This window comes from Camarhynchus parvulus, chromosome 1A (assembly GCF_901933205.1).
Source record: "Camarhynchus parvulus chromosome 1A, STF_HiC, whole genome shotgun sequence".
NCBI lineage: Eukaryota > Metazoa > Chordata > Aves > Passeriformes > Thraupidae > Camarhynchus > Camarhynchus parvulus.
Genome location: NC_044586.1, coordinates 36,108,210 through 36,127,767, shown reverse-complemented (window position 1 = coordinate 36,127,767; position 19,558 = coordinate 36,108,210). Strand labels below are relative to the sequence as shown.

The 19,558-nt window shown below is 39.1% G+C and overlaps 2 protein-coding genes across 5 annotated transcripts in view; both read left to right on the top strand.

Moving 5' to 3' along the window:
* The window catches only part of CPSF6 (cleavage and polyadenylation specific factor 6), a 31,580-nt gene extending 25,899 nt beyond the window's left edge, over positions 1 to 5,681 (top strand). For all 4 annotated transcript variants that reach the window (XM_030961087.1, XM_030961086.1, XM_030961085.1 and 1 more), the window contains one exon: positions 368 to 5,681. The gene's annotated coding sequence lies outside the window, so the exon portion shown is untranslated. The remainder of the gene's footprint in view (positions 1 to 367) is intronic.
* Positions 5,682 to 14,560: 8,879 nt separating this feature from the next.
* Positions 14,561 to 19,558, top strand: YEATS4 (YEATS domain containing 4). The gene is made up of 7 exons (XM_030961089.1): positions 14,561 to 14,646; positions 14,763 to 14,882; positions 15,429 to 15,495; positions 15,586 to 15,680; positions 17,107 to 17,199; positions 17,277 to 17,364; positions 19,239 to 19,558. The coding sequence occupies exons 1-7, from the start codon at positions 14,596 to 14,598 to the stop codon at positions 19,406 to 19,408; spliced, it is 684 nt and encodes a 227-aa protein (XP_030816949.1). The 5' UTR covers positions 14,561 to 14,595; the 3' UTR covers positions 19,409 to 19,558.

Below are 19,558 nucleotides of genomic sequence, written 5' to 3'. Positions count from 1 at the left end.
TCTAATTGTGGTAAAATTACTTTAAATTCTTGTTCAGTTACTCTTGCAGAATGCATACTTTAGGAAGTGTTCTATATAAATTTGGCAGTCAGACACAGAAGCAGTAGTTATTTCTTTCTTTATCATCAGTACTTTAATGGTGAAGTTTATATTCTTTCAACTTCGTTGTACAACAACATTAATCTTATTTTTAATTACTGTATTAGAAAACAACTTCAAATGAGTAGCTACTGCTTCTGGGTGTTTTATGTTAGTTAACATCACGGTGAAGTAGATGCACGAGTTGTGTATGTATAGATAAGCCAACAATTTTCTATGTGTTTTGGGGAGTAGCAAAATCTACATCACAAATTTTGACACATTACAGCTGAAGGAAGAGGAACAGCGTGCAAGACAAGATACATTCTTCAAGGAAAGATGCTTGTCCAGCAGTTTGCTTCATGTGATTGAACTGAGCCTGTAAGGATTCATGGATAATATGAACAGGAATAGATCTGAATAAAGCAAATCTGCATACATGGTAACCAGTAGCTCTTTTACTTTTTTATGTTGCTTAAATGTTTTATTTGAGGGAAACCTGTGTGATTTAAACCTTATAGCTTTTGCAACTTTATTACTGGTTATATACATTTGGCAATTATAATGTGCAAGCAATTGAAAAAAGTCAAGTAAATGCTTGTTTTTATAGTAGTTTGTTCATGTTAAACTGTTCATATAATGTCTGTACACAGCACCACTGATTACAGTAGATGTAGTGTTGTAATAAACTGTTTAATGGGGCTGATGTGTAAAGCTGTTCAAGTTATTTGATGTTTACACCTCAGGGAAAGTCATGTGTTCAGCAATATTTAAAGATAATGTTACAATGAAAACATTGATGCTGTCTTCAGAAACACTGCAATAGTTCTTGCCTATGCCTCAATCTAATCTTGGATTCAGCGAGTTAAACATACTAATGTTGTGCTCTCCCACTCAATTTTGATACAAAAATAGGTGGTTACGTAAAACCTTTAATTCTGTTTTGCTTTTTAGCAGTGTTTACCTAGGTGGCTTGTGAATTTCCTAATTGACTTATAAAACTGTAAAAACTGCAGCTCTCTGTGGTCAGTTGTTCTGAGCAGAGATAGTCCCAGGTCTGTGATTTTTAGCTCACTGAAAATTTTATCTCTCATACAGCCTTGATCCTGATTGACACTACAGTTAATATAAACTTAAACTGTTCATATGAACTTAAACTACCCATAATAAGGGGTAGAAAGGTCAGGTTTAAAACACCCAAAATCCTGCAGTTGTTTACAGTTTTATAGTAATAGTGCTTGTGTGTGTTCCCTGTCCACCCCCAAGGCCGTAGCGGTCTGTACATAGTTGTATATTAGAAATGTGCCAGAAGAAACAAGATGTTACCATTTTTATGACTTCATGGGTTTGGTATTTTCTTAACACTTTGGGGTTTATTCACACGTGCATATAAAAGAGAAGGTACATTTGTATGTCCTTGTTCACCAGTGGGCAATATTTAAAATGTCTTAGCAAAAAATGGCACTGATTAAATTTGTCAGATGAGGTTTTGTAAATTTACCTAAAAACAAATTAATGGAGCACTCAGTGAAATTAAAGAACTTGTTTTAAATTTCAACAAGTGTCAAATGCAAGCAAATTTCATAAAAGCTGCAAAAGCTTCATTTCTATCAGCCTTGCACAAAGGCTCACTTTTAGTCTATTGTAAAATGTTATGTAACAGACACACTCTTGGAGTTGTCACTTGTTCAAATAGCTGCACTTAATGTTTTAAGTTAAGTTTCAAGACCTCAGATGGCTTTAAGAGGCAACTCTCAGAAGCCTCTTGATTTCTTTTTTACCAATTTTGAAGATTTTACAGCTGACTTAAAATGTTACCCTGTTCAGGAAAGCATTTAAATCTGTTTGGTTTTCCAGAGCATATAAAGCATGTGCTTACATTTCATAGATTTCAAGAAATGTAAACATATGCCTTAAGTGCCGTATTTGCATACGTGAGTGATTTTTATGCTTTACTGAGTTGGGACCAGTAGCTTGTGCAACTGCTAAAGTTTTGCATAAGCCTGAAATGCTCTAATATTTTTGGCACCTACTATTGAACCAGGTTTCCTGCAGCCAGGTTGATGCTGTTGGACTTGGCTACAGCTTCAGACTTGCCCCTTTTTCTTTTTTTCTTAAATTGTGTACCTCAGTTCCTCACGCATGGGATCACTGGTGTTAATTGAACTATTTGCTTCTGAGAAGATATTTCATGTGTTTGTTTAATCCTGTTTGAAAATGAAAACTGCCTTTAAAAATTTTGTAAAACTGAAAGTTGTATCAAGCAAGTCATGAATCACTTCTTGCTTTTTTTGTGAATGGGTATTGGTTACAAACAGTACTGTTGTAACTTCATTTTCTTTAGTTAAAAACATTGTTTACTACTGTGTGTAATAACTTTAAGGAAGAAATTACCTGCCTGTAGCAGTTAAGTGGGGAATAGCTAATACTGGAAAAGCAGCAGGTAAGTAATGTTCCATTGCGTAGATATATGAAATTTTAAAATAAAAAAAGTAACATTACAAGCATTTTATGTAGGAACTGATATTTTAGTCCACATTGAAATACATTTGAGACTGTTGCTCTTTTTACATAGATTGTTATTTCTCACTCACATATTTCCATTGCTGGCAATGGAAATAGCAGGGGGTAAATAATGTAAGTTAAACAGAATGACCATTGTGACCTGAGAGATGAGATCCGTGTATGAAGCCCATTATTTCTGCCTGTTCTCCAGATTCTTAGTTTTAACCCATAAATGTACTGTGTTGCAATTTAGGTAATACTCTCTTGTTGTGGTGAGCTTCCTTTGTTAGATTTTTTTTTTATAAAACAGAAAAATGTACAGAAAAAATCCAAAGACCCTGATAAACACCAAAAAGGAATATGCCTAATGTACATCATGTGTAACTGGATCTGTAGTAGAATTTTTACCAAGTCTTGGTTTACTAAAGATTCCTGCAATTTCCTGTACACGTGCAGGAAATGGCAGTTTGGAAACTTGCTGAATGGTGGTGATGCCATGATGGCTACTGCTGTTTAATATTCATTCAGTTGTATTTAATTTCCTTTTGCTGATGAAAGGATGAAATAATCTCTGAAGAAATACTTAATTTTTTTCAAATACTGAGTTTATAAGTAACATTTAAAATATTATCGTAAGGCTATGTCCTTTATCTTGAAAGACAAAACTAACAAGTAGTGACGTAGGGGTGGTGATGCTTTATCAACAGAACTTGTTTTGGTGGTTTATTTTTTAGAAGTAGAGGGTGGTTTTTTTAAAGCAAAATTTTTACAGGATTATACATTTTGACAAGTCAAAGTACTTAAGAAGAAGAACATAGCATTTTGGAAACTGTACAGTCTTTTTTTTCCCCCTCATTCCTTTTTTGCTTTTTGTGCCAATATTTTTTGTTCTGATGGCATTTTGGAAAATGTTTGTCAGAACTTCAGATTTTTATTTACAGTGTGGCTTATAAGATTGGATAGCTGTTGTTTTTTGTGTTAAACAAGATATTTTTATTAAATTTAGGCATTAGCTTTTTTTCTTTGTGGACTGAGTACTTTCTGGTTTTGTTCCTTTGAAATTGGCGAGGCTTAGTTTTTCTATCCGTATTTTTTTACCTGATTGTTTAGTTGCATACCCAAACCCTTGTAAATGTTTTTTTCCTAGTTGTATGTGGATAATTGGAGATTTAAATGTTGTATATACTTGTCATCCGTGTTTCTAGTAAAATACATGGCATTCTTTGTAGAAATACTTAATTCCTGATTTTCTTTCCTTATCCACTTGCTCTTTGTGTACAGGTTAAACAGACATTGCTCCCATTTTTATTTATAGAATTTTATACATAGCCTGTTAAAATTGTCTTTGGTTCTTGTGTGAACTGAGATACAGCCTTAAGTTTCCTAATACAATGCTCGTTAAGATACTGTCAGTCATGTAGATATAAATAAAAAACATGCATGTTTAGGACTGGTACTCTTCAGAGATCTGAGACACTAAATTGCTTCTGCATTGAAATATAAACCCTTCAAGATTTTAGAGAAGGAAAGTGCAGGTCAGTGTCCATATAAAAATACGAATTTATTTGAATTCTTTCCAAAATAAGGACTGTAATATAGAAAAGAAGCAATGTGGATTCAGTTGAGATTCAAATTATTTTGATAATTGACTGCACAGGTCTTGAAAATAATGGTTGCAGCATGCTGATGAATCATGATGGTTATGCAGAAATACCGTCTCTTGCAATTATGATGCCTTGCAATTAATACTTCAGACTAGCTTGGGGTGGATGGGGGTGTTGAGTTGGGTTTTTTTTGGTTTTGTACTTGTTTTGTCTTCCTCCCCTTTCTTCCTCATACCTTATTAAGGTCTGACATCCCATGTATTTTTAGATTTCCATATAGCTATAGAGGATAAATTTACTAAGGAGCAGTTTGGGACATAGAAGCTCATCAGTTTGATGTTCGTGTGGGATTTGTTTTCCCCCATGTTGGACAAAATACAATAAAGCTCCTTATTCCATTTATATATAATACATTTGTTAATTCATGAACCCTTTCCGTAGCCCCAGTGATTGCAGTGGGTTCTGGGATGATGCATATGCCTGTGCTTAAATCTTCAAAATACACTAATTTTACAGAAGTCTCTTGAAAATAGTAAACATATACCTTTGATCCTGATGGAATGGAGCATTTAAGTTGTAAAAATTCCTATCTATTCATACCATGTAATGTGATTTTTACATGATTTCAGTAATAACACTTTAGAGTATATTCAATAGACTTCAGCCTCACCCTCTTGTACACAGCATTTTGTAATAGAAAATATTTTAAACTGTGCATATTATTATTACATTATGAAACAGACATTCCTTTGATCTTCAGATGTAAGAAAATGAGGAATGTGTGTGCTTTTATAAATATAAGTGGTTGCAAATTCATATTCCTTACTACTGCAGTTGTCCTTTTTTAAAATAATAAAGAAAGAAAAAAAAAAGCCAAGTGTTTTGAAGGTGAAATACATTCCTATTTGGTAAACTCTGACATTTTTATGATGATTACCAGCACTGCTGACTTTCTAAACAAAAGGCTGTATTGTCTTCCTGTACCATTCCATTTCCTGGTTCCTGCTTTGCACAAGGATATATGAGTAAATATTCAAGAAATGGTTTGAAATACAGGAGGGGGGTTGTCCAAGTTGGAATGCAGAATTGCAATGCAAAATGTAAGGAAATGGATGCCTGTCAGAATGCCTGACTCCAAAGGATTTTATATATATAGTAAACAGTTCCCTGATGCTGACAGGCCAAAGAGTCTGTTGAATACTGCAGTTTTTGGAGACCTCTATTTCTCTGCAAGGTAAGATGGTATCCTAGCAAATGTGGTTTCAATACATTTTCAGCAGAGGTACTTAAATAATCTGTAAATTTAGGGATAATTACTTTTTTTTTAGATGTTATACTTGAAATATTGCACAACTTTTAGCTTTCATAGGTTTCTTTTTTTCAGCCTTTAGGAGACTGTTAAGCAATTTGCTGTCCAACTTTTGTGTTGGTCTTAAACTGCAATAGTAGTTTACCTTGTATTGAAGAAATAAAGACCATTTTTATATTAAAAAATACTTTTGTCTGTCTCTTCATTTCAGCTTGTCTAGTTTCTTTGCAATTCTCATTATTGCCAGACTTCTCAAAATTTCAGACATTAAAACTTGGAGGCTGGACATTCTAAGATACTTACAGCTAGATTCTGTGCTGTAATTACTTCTGAATCTAGAAATAGGTTATATTAGCTTATCCTTATCTGGACTTTTTGCAGAGTTTACAACCAGGGAGTAGTGCAGACTTTTTTTTTAAGCTAACCTTATTTTTCTGTAAAATACAGTGCCCCACATGAAGTCTTTTAACTAAAAGGAATAAAATCAGCATGTACATAAAGCAATTTCAGTCTCTTAAAATTACATTTTCAGACTCAAACATCATTGTAGTAATGTTTGAAGCGCTGGGCTTTCTCTTTTTAATCTGGTTTCTTGCTTTGAGTTAACCTGGCAAATGTTAATCATTGCAGAGCATGTGAATGTTAAACACAGTGGCTGTAAAACAGCTGTGTGGCAGGTTGAACTGCTGTCAGCTCATTTCATGCAAAATATTGGTTTGGTACTAGTGACAGTAACCATCCTCTGATGATTTAAAACTACTTTTGATACTGGGGTTACATGGGCAAATATTTTAACTGCTAAAGCAGAACATTGTGTTGCATAAAACACATCACTCTGTTACAAACACAAAGCCACTTGCATTGCCATACTGTGCCATTTTGGTGGTGAACTTCCATAATTTATAATACTTGTCAAAGTTCATTCACTCTGGCACAAAATGAGCTAGATCCATTGTACCATTTTAGATTACTGGTATCATTTTTTGTGCTGTTGGCTCCACCTTTGGCCTGTGATGAGCCTGTGCCATTTGACAGTGGTAAGATTACATGAGAACGCTGGTGTTCCTGTTGGAAAAAAATCAGGGTTTCAAAAAAAAAGTGAAAAATTTAATCTAATTGGCTTGGAGGAACACAACGTTCATGACTGTATTTAAACCCTATGTGTAACTATACAGGTCTCTGCAGAGAAAACAAAATGTTCATTAGAAAATTAACCTGAATTTCTTGGGGTAGTGCTCCAAAGCTGCAGTAATGGAAATAACATTCACTTGCTCTAAAGGGCTCAGACGTTATTTGTCCAAATAGCAAACCATAGGATAGCAAAGCCAACTTGGCCACTGAGTTTACTGTACTGTGTCAGAATTCACTGTAACAACCTGAGTTCTTAATGTGATTGTGTTGTAGCCTGGTTTCATTGACCATGTGAAAATTTGGACAGAGATGGAAATGGTATTGGGCTGTGGCTGGTGGGGTTTAGGGGACTCCAGGCTTTCTTCTGGGTTAAGAGCAGAGGGGGAAATCATTGTGAACTCTTGATTTTGAAAGTATCTTCCTGCAATTTTCCTCCAGGTTAGGGTGTTCAGCAGTTCCAATTGCTGAAATGTGAGACAAGTGTAAAGCATCCTGTCCCTCAAAACATGGGATGTATACTCTAAGATAAACACAGTGAGGATTCAGTAGTACGTGGATGAATTCGTTGTGGAGGTGTTCAAGCATAGGTCAACTAACCAGGACACAGGACCATCAAGGTATGCTTTGAAATGGTATTGGAGAATGGGAAAGTAATATAACAAGTATGGGGTTTGTTTTCTTCCATGAGAGTTCCCTAGCCAAAATATTATCCTTTGAGTTGTAGACCTAGAAATAATTTGATAATGCTTACTAGGGAAATGTTCTTGCTTAATTCTGCTTGTAAGAACCTTGCCTCCAACCTTTTTCAGGGTCTTCTTCATAACTGCTGAAAATTGAAAGGCATAGAGAGACCTAGATGAGCCGGAGGGAGAGATCCTGGTGGAATCCAGGCTTCAGATTATGGTCCTTGCTTGTTTCTCTCCAATTGGAGAGTCCCCAATGCTTAGCAATGTGGAAGCTGGTGCAGAAGCCTCCTCTTTGCCACCTCAGCAAAGAGAGTTAATTCTTCCCATCTATTAGGTCCTCTGATAGTTGGAAACAAAATAAAAATGCCAAAAACCCAAAATCACCCACACCAGGATAAACCTGTTCCTGATCATGGCTGCAGTTGGCTGAGTAACCTCACTGTGTTGCCCTTATATTGACTGTTAGTTATGTGGGAGGAGAGGGAGATGGAAGGCATTTGTGAGGTTTGGCAGGGGAGCCTAAAATAGTTCTGTGAGCCTTCTGTTGTTACACTAACAGCAATTGAAAGGAAGCTACAGGACTGTAGAAACTTTCTGTGAGGAAGCTTTGCAGTTCCTGTGCACACCTGCTGGGGGTTTTGCATCCCAGGCAGTGGCACACTGAGCTGAGTTCTCCAGATGTTTTTACAGGAAGAAGTCTTCGCTTTTGCTGCCGCGCCTTTTCTGCACCAGCCTCACTGAAAGCACTACTGAAGTTTCTTCTCTTGCAAAGCTGGCATTTTCCTTATTTACTGTCAATACAGGAGTTATTGATCAGAGAGAGGCTTTAGTTTTAAAAATTTGTCTCTATGGAAGTGAGATATCTTGAGCAACTTCAGGGAACCAGGCACTGAGCAAGGAGTTGGAAGTGTCTTTTTTAACCCTTATTTGGGCTGGAAAGAGATGCTCAGGTTTGGAGTATTAGTGCTGTTCTCTGCTTTTTAATTTTCTCCTGGTTCATCATTCAGACAGTTTAATAATACTGCAGCTTGTCCAGGAAAAATGGTAAGCTGCAAAAGAGAGGAGCAGCAGAAAGCAAATCAAACACCTAAATAAGCAGAGCAAAGTTTATGAAGCTAGAAAAGGTAAGTTTGTCCCATGCAGACTGAGTAAAGGAAGACAGAGGTATGTGTGTAGTTCATGATCACAAAGATGCCTTTTTTACAAACATTATTACATGAAGTTTGGGTGCAGGCACCCAAGTGTCTGTACCCCAAAATTCTGGGCTATAACAAATCATGACACACAAGGAGAGGAAAAACTGGTTAAATAATTTTGGGGCCAGGACCTCTGTTTTGCATTGGGATTTAGCAGAGTCCCCTAGCAGGCCTGCAGTATCATGCTCCTAGATAAAAAGGAGTCAATTGAGAAAGTTTTGCCCAGTTAGCGTTTTTGTAAAGATAACCTCCTGGTCAGCATAGCATATTTGTTAAAGGAATGTAGTCTGCACACTCAACACTTCTGACATTGGCTTTAGCACATCCTAAAGTTCTACTTTCTGCATGTATCTTTACTAACAACAGAGATTACTCCAGACATGGTGAAGAATTTATGACTTAATGCACGTTCATGTTCTATGAGTATAGGTAAGGCTGCAGCTGCTCAGGAGTCTTTGTAACACAACAGATGGACAGATGAACTGGAACTGCATAAGGAGGAAAAACTTTCACATTGAATTTTTAGCTGTTTTATCTCTTGGAAGATACAAAAGCAAGTGATGGCTTCTGTAAAAGGTAAGTAAATGGCTGGGAATGGGGAGATGATAAGCCTGCTCTGTGTCCAGGAAAAGTAACTTGCTGGGAGATGTACAAAAGAGACAACAGAGATCAGAGTGAGATGGGAATGTATTTCCTTTCTTAGCCTGGGGGAGAAAGGAGGGGTTTGTGAAAGGTGCAGAAGCTGTGCTGTCGAGTGACAGCTGAGGAATGAAGCACATTTGTCAAGGATGTTGCAAGCTGGACAGATGCGGTGCTGTCCTTGGGATGAGGGAGGGTGAAGGGCTGGTGCAGTTCAGCTCTTCTGCTAGACAGATTTTTAATTACTAAGTTTGAGCCTGAAGTGAATCAGAGAAGTGACACAATGTAACATGATGTCTAATATTATAGAAAACAGATGCAAATCAGCTCATGCTCTTAATGCTGAAGCATAAAAGTGTATGGAGTTTAAGGAACTGATCAAAAATTTGCTAGCTTTTTTCCTCCATTCTTTCTGTTCCTTGAGAGGCAGTGTGAAAAACAAATGCAGCCCAGTAGAAACAGAGCACTTTGCTGCAGATAGAAGATTGCTATTCCTTTCAATTAATTCAATCTGAACCTGTTTATGCAACTCTTGTGAACAATTTGCAGAAAATTTTTAGCACTTTGATTGCCATCAAACTGCTGGAAGTCTTGTAAATCCTGTGCACTTGGTATAAGTGGGAAGTAAAATTAATTTCTTCTCAAACAAGGCTTCTCAGCTTTACAGAAAGGACCCAGTGTAAACAGATTTAAAAATTATATATTGCTGAACATTCTTTTCAAAACTACTTTAATCTACTTAGCACTGGCAGTCATTGAGTAATTTTTTTTTTATCCGGCATCTTAGTGGTTGAAGATAGGCCCCTAGGTGTCCTGTAAGGGTATGTTCAAAATGGTGTAGATGTGATCAAGAAGTGTAAAAGGGCTCTTTCTGCCATCTAGTGGCAACAAAAAAAACAACTCTATTCACTTAATTAATAATCTCATTAATTGTGTCTGCATTGTCAGCAGAACCAGGTATAGTAATCCTCAACTGTCCTAAATTTAAGAAGATAGCAGTCACTTTTTACTCCCCTTTTCCACAAAATAAACAACCTGTATTTTCCTTGCCTTGACATCTCATGAAAAAATCCAAATCCCTGTTTATTGTCTGAATGCCTTTTGAGTGCACTGTTCTTAAATTTCCTGTGTGTGTTTCCCTGTATGATACACTGGTACTGAAATACTTTAAGGCTTAGAAACCTTTCTTTGGTGCTAAAGACCCTGGGAAAAGATACTGTCCACACAGGGAGATAAAATGTTGCCTGTAGTGGAATACATCTCTAAAACCCTTCCGAAGATGGGTGGGTTCCCCTGTGGAGCAGGCAGCATTTGCCTCTGAAGGAGCAGTGAGCTCTGTGGAGCTGCTGCATTTCAGAATGGTTACTCTTCTGCTTAAAACTGATTTCTGAAGCTTGCTGGTATCCATTTCCCTGTAGCCATTTACTTCTTTTGACAGGCAGCTACCCTTGCCACCTTTTACAATCTGCAGCCTGTGCTTCTCTTTAAAAAATATATGGCTCTGCTTGGATGTGTTATAGCTCCACACTGGTGGGAGGGGATAGAAAAGGAGACCATTCATGCCAAACAGAATCCTTATTCATGGGTCAAGTTGTAAGGAACTTGCCCCCCCCCCAAAAAAAGTTAATTGGAGCCTTTATGTAATTAAAACTGCAGTTCTCACATTCCTGAAAGTGATTTAGCCTGGATTCTTTGCAAGATGAAGCATAGCCCCTATCTTCTCCTAGACCTGTAGTGTAAGGGTATTGAAAATGGTGAATAGTGTAGAATGGCTAACAGAACCCTGCAGAAGATACTGTTAAAAATAATGTCTAAGTTGTTTGGTGGGTTCTTTTTTTGAGTACATAAAGTACTTTGAATAAAAAAAGTCAGAGAAGGCCAATGTTTTATCAGCAGCTCTAAAAAGCTGCATTTTGAGCCTCTCTATGTAAGTATAAATTCTCCATAAGATTAAAACTAACTGCTTGCTGGCTTCCATCTCAGCAGGAGTCCAGGAAAATTTTCTTGGTGTTAATTTCACAGTGGTAACAGTATGATACTTCAGAAAACAAACTTATCTTGTCATGTAGGATTCCTACTGTGCCCTCTCCTCTTAATTCCTGGTTATCCCCTGCCTGTTCCATTTAGTTAAGTAATTTATCATATTTTAAAATTAGTTTTATGCCTTTTACTCAAAAAGAATTTAGAAACAAAATTTAAACTTCTATGTTATCATCTCATTTTTTGGTTATAATTACAGCAATAGCTAGTTCAGATTTTTAAATATGGGGTGCTTGGGTACATTACTGAAGAAGGGAAGGTTTCTAAAAATGCAACTTTATTTAGGGGAAAAAGTAGCAACTTGCCAAAACCGCGTTACCATCAAATTAAATTAGTAGTCTGTTAAAACAGGGTTAGTGAGAGAGATGATGGTATACCATTCCTTGTTGGAGCCAGGTTTGTGCTCCCTCTAGCTGCACTTGACCTTGGAACAGATGGCCTCTTTGCCCACTCAGTTTGTCCTTTCCAGGACTGGAAGAAGTTTGAGGAAAGTCTCACGTGACACTTCTGCAAGATCTGCTCCAGTAAGATTGTATGTAATCCCCTTACAAAGAATAAAAATGTAACCGTCTCCTTTGAACTTGAAAAAAAGATGAAAAAAAAAAAGGAAAATTAAAACCCACAATTTTGGAATTAAATCTTGGAATGATTTAATGACCTGAGTAAAGATGACAAGGAACCTGGTAATTTTGCTGAGAATCTGGAGTTGGAAGTTGTTCCTTTATTTATTTGTTGTGTATGCCAGTATCAGAGTGTTGTGTGTGCCATCTGGGGACAGCTGGCAGGTAAAGGGCTCAGTTCTGAGGAGCAGTCAGCTCCCAGTATGTGGCTCTTTCCTTTCACAACAGTGGCATTTGAAAAAACTTCACCTAAGCTGCACACTTGGACACAGGCTGAGCTGAACAGTTACAGCATAGTGGCACATCATGTGCAGCAGCTCCCAAAAACAGGTTGCTAGAAGCAGATTTCAGCACTTAGATTCTTCAGGGTGCTGCCAGCCCTTTGCTACAGCGAGGAACCCGCCTAACATGGTCTAGTTCAAACAATCCCATCCATTTCCAGTCTTTCCTGTGTCATTTTGTTATGCAGATTCTTCTCATCCCACATGTTCCAAAAAAGGTTTTTCCTCCACAGTCACAATCTGACTCTGAAATACAGTGACTGTTTTGAAGCTTTCTGCATTTGAGATAATTTCCTTTATTTCAGTTGGTACAGAATACATGTCCAGTGCCAGTTTCTCCAGTTCTGCCACTTCTTTTCTTAAATATGCTTCCATCTTGGTAATAACATTCAAGCCTGTGAATATTTAGATAATAAATCCATTAACCATTCTTTTGGTGAGCAAATCTTTGTATCACATTTTAAAAAGGAATTTAATTATTTAAATCAACCTATATCTCTGTGATTGGCCATACTTATAGGTAAAATAGGTTGGGAATGATGTGGGTGTGTTTAACCTTCCATTGCAAGGCCACACAAGAAAGCAAAATAGCAAGAAAGACTGGAAAATGCTGCCTGAGATATGAAGCTCAGTCTTGTCCTGGGGCAAGCATCTGCATCATTTAACTTCTATGCTTTATCTTAAAACCTCATAGGGTCTGTTTTGGGTCTTTGCTCCTGCACTTCTTACAGGATGAGTATCCTGTTCCTTCCATGCTCCAGGGGTTACAAAAGGAACTTGCTGCCTGAGTAGTTTCTTGGCTAATTTATATTAATCTCATTTTTGTGCTGATACTGCTTGCCCTCTTGTTATTTCCCTTCCCATATTACTCAAACCCCTAAGGCATTTGCAACAGCTAGTTAATACTTTCTCTACCTTTATTTTGACAAATTTGTTTAAGGAGGCTCTGGCCTTCTTTAGGGCACATGGTGTTTACACCAATTTGCCCTGTTCTTGTGTATTTGCCTTTCAGTTATTTTTTTCCTGTAAGAGGAGATAATACACTAGATATTAAGAAATTTTCTGCTATGAGGGTGGTAAGGTACTGGAATGGGTTGCCCAGAAAAGTTCTGGATGCCCCACTCCTGGAAGTGTTCAAGGCCAAGGTGCATGGGACTCTGAGCAGCCTGCTCTGGTGGAAGGTGTCCCTGCCCACAGCAGGGCCAGGGCGAGAACAAGATGGTCTTTAAGGCTCCTCCCAACCCAACCCATTTTAGTATAGACTCTTTTAGCGGAAAGGTGCACTCTTTTCCAGATGGGGTCTTAACAGGGTTTGTATGATAGCTTCTGATGAAGTTTTTGATGCTCTTAAATCCCTTTCTGATGGATTAACAAAGGTTGGTTACACCTCTGCCTTTAAAAACTAAAGCAGAAATGGTCGAGAGGAAAAAGTTTCTTTAGATCAGGGACTGCACCATTCCCCTTCTTGTTCATCTTGTTATTGGAATAAAGAGTCTTCCACAGAAGCCAATTATTAATTAGAAGTTAGATTAACCTCAGAAAATTTTTCTTTGAAAACAGAGCTTGAGCACTTGTAAAAGACTGGCCCAGCTGCCAGTCTTGCCAACTTGCTTTAATGAAAACAGCTGTAATATTTCAGAGCCGAGCAGTGCTGTTCACACAATCCAGTTCATACAAGCAAGAGGGTAGGAAATTTTACCTTCTGAGAGAGGGTTAAGCATGACGTTCACTGTCTTCTTGTCTGCCAGGAGTCCCAGCATGTCTTAGGCATTGGATGGCCACGGGATGGGTGGGGATGGTCTGGAAAATGGTTTGCAGGCAGGGTCTGGCTGCTGCTCTCCAGAGGAGTCCACCGAGCTCTCCAGTCCATCACAGGGACAGACAGAGCTGGGCTGACCAGAGGGTGCAGCTGAGGCACGGAGCAGCTCCACAAAGAAACAACCCCCTCAGAGTCATGTCCTCAGAGAGCGGGGGTCAGCCTGGAGGAGGCCTCAGAGCAGACTTCCACTACCTAAGGGGGCTGTGAGAGAGCTGGAGGGGGACTTTTTGCAAAGGCATGTAGTGGCAGGCCGAGGCGAATGACTTTAAAACTGAAAGAGGACAGATTTTAAATTGATATTAGGAAGAAATTCTTCCCTGTGAGGGTGCTGAGGCACTGGAACAGGTTGCTGGGGCAGCCGTGGATGCCCCATCACTGGCAGCGTTCCAAGGCCAGGCTGGATGAGGCTTTGAGCAACCCGGTGTAGCGGAAGGTGTCCCTGTGCAGGGCGTGGAACCGGGGCGCCCTTTGGGGTCCCGTCCGTGAACGTGTGCCTTTGGCGCGGCGCAGGCCGGGCCCGCTCCCGGGCGCTCCGTTCCGCCCCGGCCGGCGGCGGCAGCGACGCGGCCCCGCCCCGGAAGCCGCGGGGGATGGCGGTCGCGGGCCGGCGGCGGCGGCGGGAGCGGCGACGGGGCCGGGCGGGGCGGGCGCGGGCGGCGGCGGCGGCGGGCGGCGCCCCCGGGCAATATGTTCAAGAGAATGGCAGAGTTCGGGCCTGACTCCGGCGGCAGGGTGAAGGTGCGGCCTCGGCGGCCGCGGCGGGGCTCGGGCCGCGGGGGGCGGCGCGGTACGGCAGCGCCTCTCTGAACGCGCCTCTTTGAACGCGCCCTGTCCGCTTGTGCTCCTTTCTGTAGGGCGTTACCATCGTGAAGCCGATCGTGTACGGGAACGTCGCGCGGTATTTTGGGAAGAAGAGAGAGGAGGATGGTCACACTCACCAGTGGACGGTGTATGTGAAGCCGTACCGGAACGAGGTACAGCAGAGCCGAAAGGCTGGTCCGGCTTTGGAACAGGCGGGCTGGGAAACCGGGAATGCCATCCACGGAAATGTGCAAAACGCGTGTGGATGTGGCGCCTGGGTCATGGCTTAGTGGTGGTGGCCTTGGGTTAAGGGTTGCACTCCGTGATGTTAGAGATTTTTTCCTGCCGAGCAACCCCGGGACGTGGGGGTTTGAAAAGCCGGGATTAGAGGAAAGGGCTGTAAGCCGAGAAAACACAGAGGCTGGTGGGTTTCCAAAGAGGAAAACCATGGGAAAGGCATGCTTCCATTTATGTTGTTTGGAGTGATCTTTCCAGTGTAGGGGAAGACTGGAGTACATTCATGGGGATGAGGCACTAACAGACCTGTGTGCGAGAACTAATTTTTAGATTTACCGCTTTGCTTTCCTTCTGTGCTTGAAGTCAGAGGAAATACTATTTAAAATCAGAAGGAATCCAGGCACATAGGATAAATGACTGAATAATAGCTCGGTGTGCTGAAATAATAATAATAATCAGAAATAACAATGTTTCTGTTTTAGGACATGTCTGCATATGTGAAAAAAATTCAATTCAAGTTGCATGAAAGCTACGGTAATCCTTTAAGAGGTGGGTTTTGCTTTTCAGCAGTCATTCCTAGAACTAGGCTTTTGTTCTGGCTTTATCATGGGATTAACAATTCTGTGTTGCCTCTTGCAGTTGTTACCAAACCACCATATGAAATCACCGAAACAGGCTGGGGTGAATTTGAAATAATCATTAAGATATTTTTCATTGATCCAAATGAAAGACCTGTAAGTACACTGAACTTTTAACAAAGCTTAAATAATTAATTATGGCGGCCTACAGCTCTAGGAAATTGCTGGACGAAATAAGTCTCATTGTAATAAAAGTCTCTTCTTGTAGAAAATTATTTTAAGGATTGGTCACATTTTCTTCTTTCTGTGCTACACTCCTGGTATTCATGACTGCTTTTCCTGTGCTTGGCTTCTCTGACATTTACTAATATGTGACCACATGTTGCACCTTACCTGGGTTGAGCACGCACTGAGGATTTCTCTTCCACATAGCTTCCAAGTTCTAGGATATTTGAGTATTTTAATTTTTATTTTTTCTGTCAGATCAAAATCAGTCAAAAAGCAGCGGGGCTACTATGCTAGCATAAGTCTCTGCCTAAGAAGATCAGGTTAAAAAAATCTGTAGTTGCATAAAGTACTGGAATTAATTTCTTTCTTCCATTTCTGTGTTTTAGACATACCTTGTAGGTTTGTTTATCCAGGTCTAGTAGGAAACTTGATTACTCTATTTTAGGGAGAAGGATGTTTATTTCTGGAAGGATTGAGTTCCTTCTGTCACATCAAACACAAAACAATCCTTTTTTTAATCCATTTTTTGCTGAATGAGAGTGAGACTGAATTTTGTGTTTTTCTGGAATATGTGACGATTGGTAACGATGGGTTTCCCGTGCTGTTGGGCTCCGTAGCACCCTGACTTTTATTAATTCCATTCACCGCTTGACCAAGCTGTCCTAAGGTTGGTTGGGTGTTTTTTCTTTGCTGCTGTTCTTGGAAGGCTGTTTGGGAGCCTGTCACATTCTTCCTTTCCAGGAGGTCCCAAGGGGAGTCAGGTACTGCTCTGTTCCATCACGGCTCCTGGGCCTGTGTGTGGAAGGGGAGAAGCGTGGGCTGTGTGTGCCCTTCCCAGGCCATGGGCCAGGTGGTCAGTGGCTCCTCAGGGCTGCACAGAGGGTTCCAGTCCTCTCCCCACCCTGCCATTTGCAGTACAGGGATGGAAGAGTAACCCCAGAAAGAGAGATTTCAGTGAAAAATGATTCACAGCTTCCCTGGTGCTTCGTTTTCTCAAGAATAGAGGATAAGGTCACAGAAAGCTCTTTCTAACTGAAAATTGAGAAAATAAATTTGAATTAAATCACCCACTTGAAAATGGTGGTATTAGTATTTTTTATATACCAGTCCTAAACCACTTTCCCAGACATTTTTAAAGTCTCAAGAGGCCTTTAGATAGTTAGCATGTTTTAACAGTTAATGTTAAATTCAAAGTAATTCTACTGAAGCTATACGACATTTATATTTGCATTCCTAAAATATTTTTAAATCTATACAGTTATTTTGTAGGAACAAATACTACTTGTTGATATGTAGAACAAGTTTTCTATTTCGCTAAAATTTTTAAATTAATAAAATTCTGTCTTTTGAATAGGTAACTTTATATCACTTGCTGAAGCTTTTTCAGTCGGATACCAATGCCATCCTGGGGAAGAAAACGGTAGTTTCTGAATTCTATGATGAAATGGTATGAGCATTTTTAATGTAATCCTCCCTTTATTTTGAAGAGTATTGGTGATGTCATGTATTTTTCTCCTTCATTAGATATTTCAAGATCCTACTGCAATGATGCAGCAGCTGTTAACAACGTCTCGTCAACTAACACTAGGTGCTTATAAACACGAAACAGAGTGTAAGTTGAAAATTAAAATATTTTAACTTTAGAAATAACAGTAGTTTGATTTACTTTCAATGTGTTTTTTTTGGGGGGGGACTGTAACAGTACAATGGATTTAGATGCTGCAAAAAGGTGGGAATTTTGCATTAAATTTAACTTCAACTTTTGCAAAGGTATTAATACTTACCTGAAATCTTCTAAGGTTTTCTTATCCCTATGGCTCTAAAAAAAAAGGAATTAGGAATTACTTGGGATGAAGAGTGGTGGCATTAACTACACCTAGTCTGACATCTTTGAAATTAATTAAAACAGAGGATAAATTAAGTCCACCTTATGGTAAAGTTCTTTTCAGCACTGCAAACAAAGGTCACACTTGAAGGCCTGAAGTACAGAACAGTTAGTGATGTTTAAGTCAAAGCAGCAACCCTTTGTGGATAAAGAGTAGTGTCTGAAAGCTCTTCTTAAGTACAGCATAATGGTTTTTTTGTCCTTTTTATCCATTTTGTCTCCAAATATTAAGCGCACTAAGGAAACTAAATTAAAGATCCATTGGTTCATAAGCTGTACTGCATTTAGTGATTATTTCTATTCTGATCTTCTGTATTTCATCTGTTATTTGCTTTCTGAGGGTAGATGTATTTATTGAGCCAAAATCCTGCCCTATTAATTACAAACATTAATCCATTGTAGTCCACCCCACCTGGCCTTATGTTCACCCAGCAACAAATGTCATTTAGTCTTTGGCCAGCAGAGCTATGAGTGGAGAGTGATTATGAATTTGAAGCTCTTCAAAGTTAGGGTTCCTATTTGCCTTATGTCTGCTTGGCTGTGTGGGTATGTGAGCTACTTGTATTTCCTGCCTTAGTTCAGCCAGTCTTGAGGTGGATTTTTGTTATTGTTGCATGTTACAGTTTTTGTTTAGAAAATGTTTTATAATATGATGGATAAAAACATCCAAATTAAAACTTTTTCATTTAAAATTTTTGGATATTTCTCCAGACAGTAGGTAGAAACTCAGTGTGGTTTCTTCGTATAAATACTTCCTTAAAGTGTGCTAATGAAGCAGATAATATTTGCCACTGCCCACATCTATGTAATGTATGGGATATGAGTGATCTCCACAGCCTTCATATACTTGTGCATGTAAAAATAGTAAAAAATAGGTACTTGATGTCAGATATTCATAAAGCAGGGCAACCTAACTGAAACTTTCAGATCTGTAGAAGTAAACTCCAGTGAGAGATAGAAAATTATTACAGTTACATGGAGAAGGAACCACAGAATGGTGAAGGCTTGAAAGGACCTCTGGGTGCGTCATGTCCATACCCTGCCCTAGCAGGGCCACCTACAGCTGGCTCCCCAGGAGTGTATCCAGATGGCTTCTAAATGTGTCCAATAATGGGGATTTCACAACCTTTCTAGGCAACCTGTGCCACCACTTGGTCACTTTCACAGGAAAAGTTTCCTGATGTTCACAGGGAACCTGCCATGTTTCAGTTTGTGCCTGTGGCCTTGTGTGCTGTCACTGGGCACCATGTATTCATAGTTCTCTGTAATTTCTCATGTATTTGCTGTCACCATGTCAGATTTTATTTTCTTCACCTAATCTGTAAAAAAAAAAAAAAAGTAGAAAATTATTTTATGAATTGTATAGCTATCCGCAAAACTGATGGGCTGAGGGCTGAATGAGGCTGCAAAACAAACTTTTTTTTTTAAAATTCAGATTCTTATGTGGATACCATTTCAAATACAAGCATTGAATCTCTAAAGATAACAGTAACAGATGTTTTTTTTCAGGACAAATGCTATCCAAATTACTCTTTCAATTAAAAAAAAAAAAGAAATTTCATGGCACTTAAAATATATTTTTTCCTTTATCACCGCCACAGTTGCAGATCTTGAAGTGAAAACCAGGGAAAAGCTCGAAGCTGCCAAAAAGAAGACTAGTTTTGAAATCGCTGAGCTTAAAGAAAGACTAAAAGCAAGTCGTGAAACCATCAACTGTTTAAAGAGTGAAATCAGAAAACTTGAAGAAGATGATCAGTCTAAGGATATGTGACAAGTGCTGACTTGAGTGTGTACTGAAAATGGAAAGACTTCAGTCATGGAATTGTATGAGTTCTCTTCAGTTCTGTAACTGAGACTATGAGAATTTCACTGGCAAATGATTGAAGTTTGTGGCAATCAACTCCATAAATGGAAGAAAAAA

Bases quoted from the DNA above. Each gene is read 5' to 3' on its own strand.
- YEATS4 (XM_030961089.1), top strand. From the start codon at position 14,596: ATGTTCAAGAGAATGGCAGAGTTCGGGCCTGACTCCGGCGGCAGGGTG. The intron at 15,681-17,106 runs GTAAGTACACTG...TCTTTTGAATAG, and splicing joins TTGATCCAAATGAAAGACCT to GTAACTTTATATCACTTGCT. The intron at 17,200-17,276 runs GTATGAGCATTT...CTCCTTCATTAG, and splicing joins CTGAATTCTATGATGAAATG to ATATTTCAAGATCCTACTGC.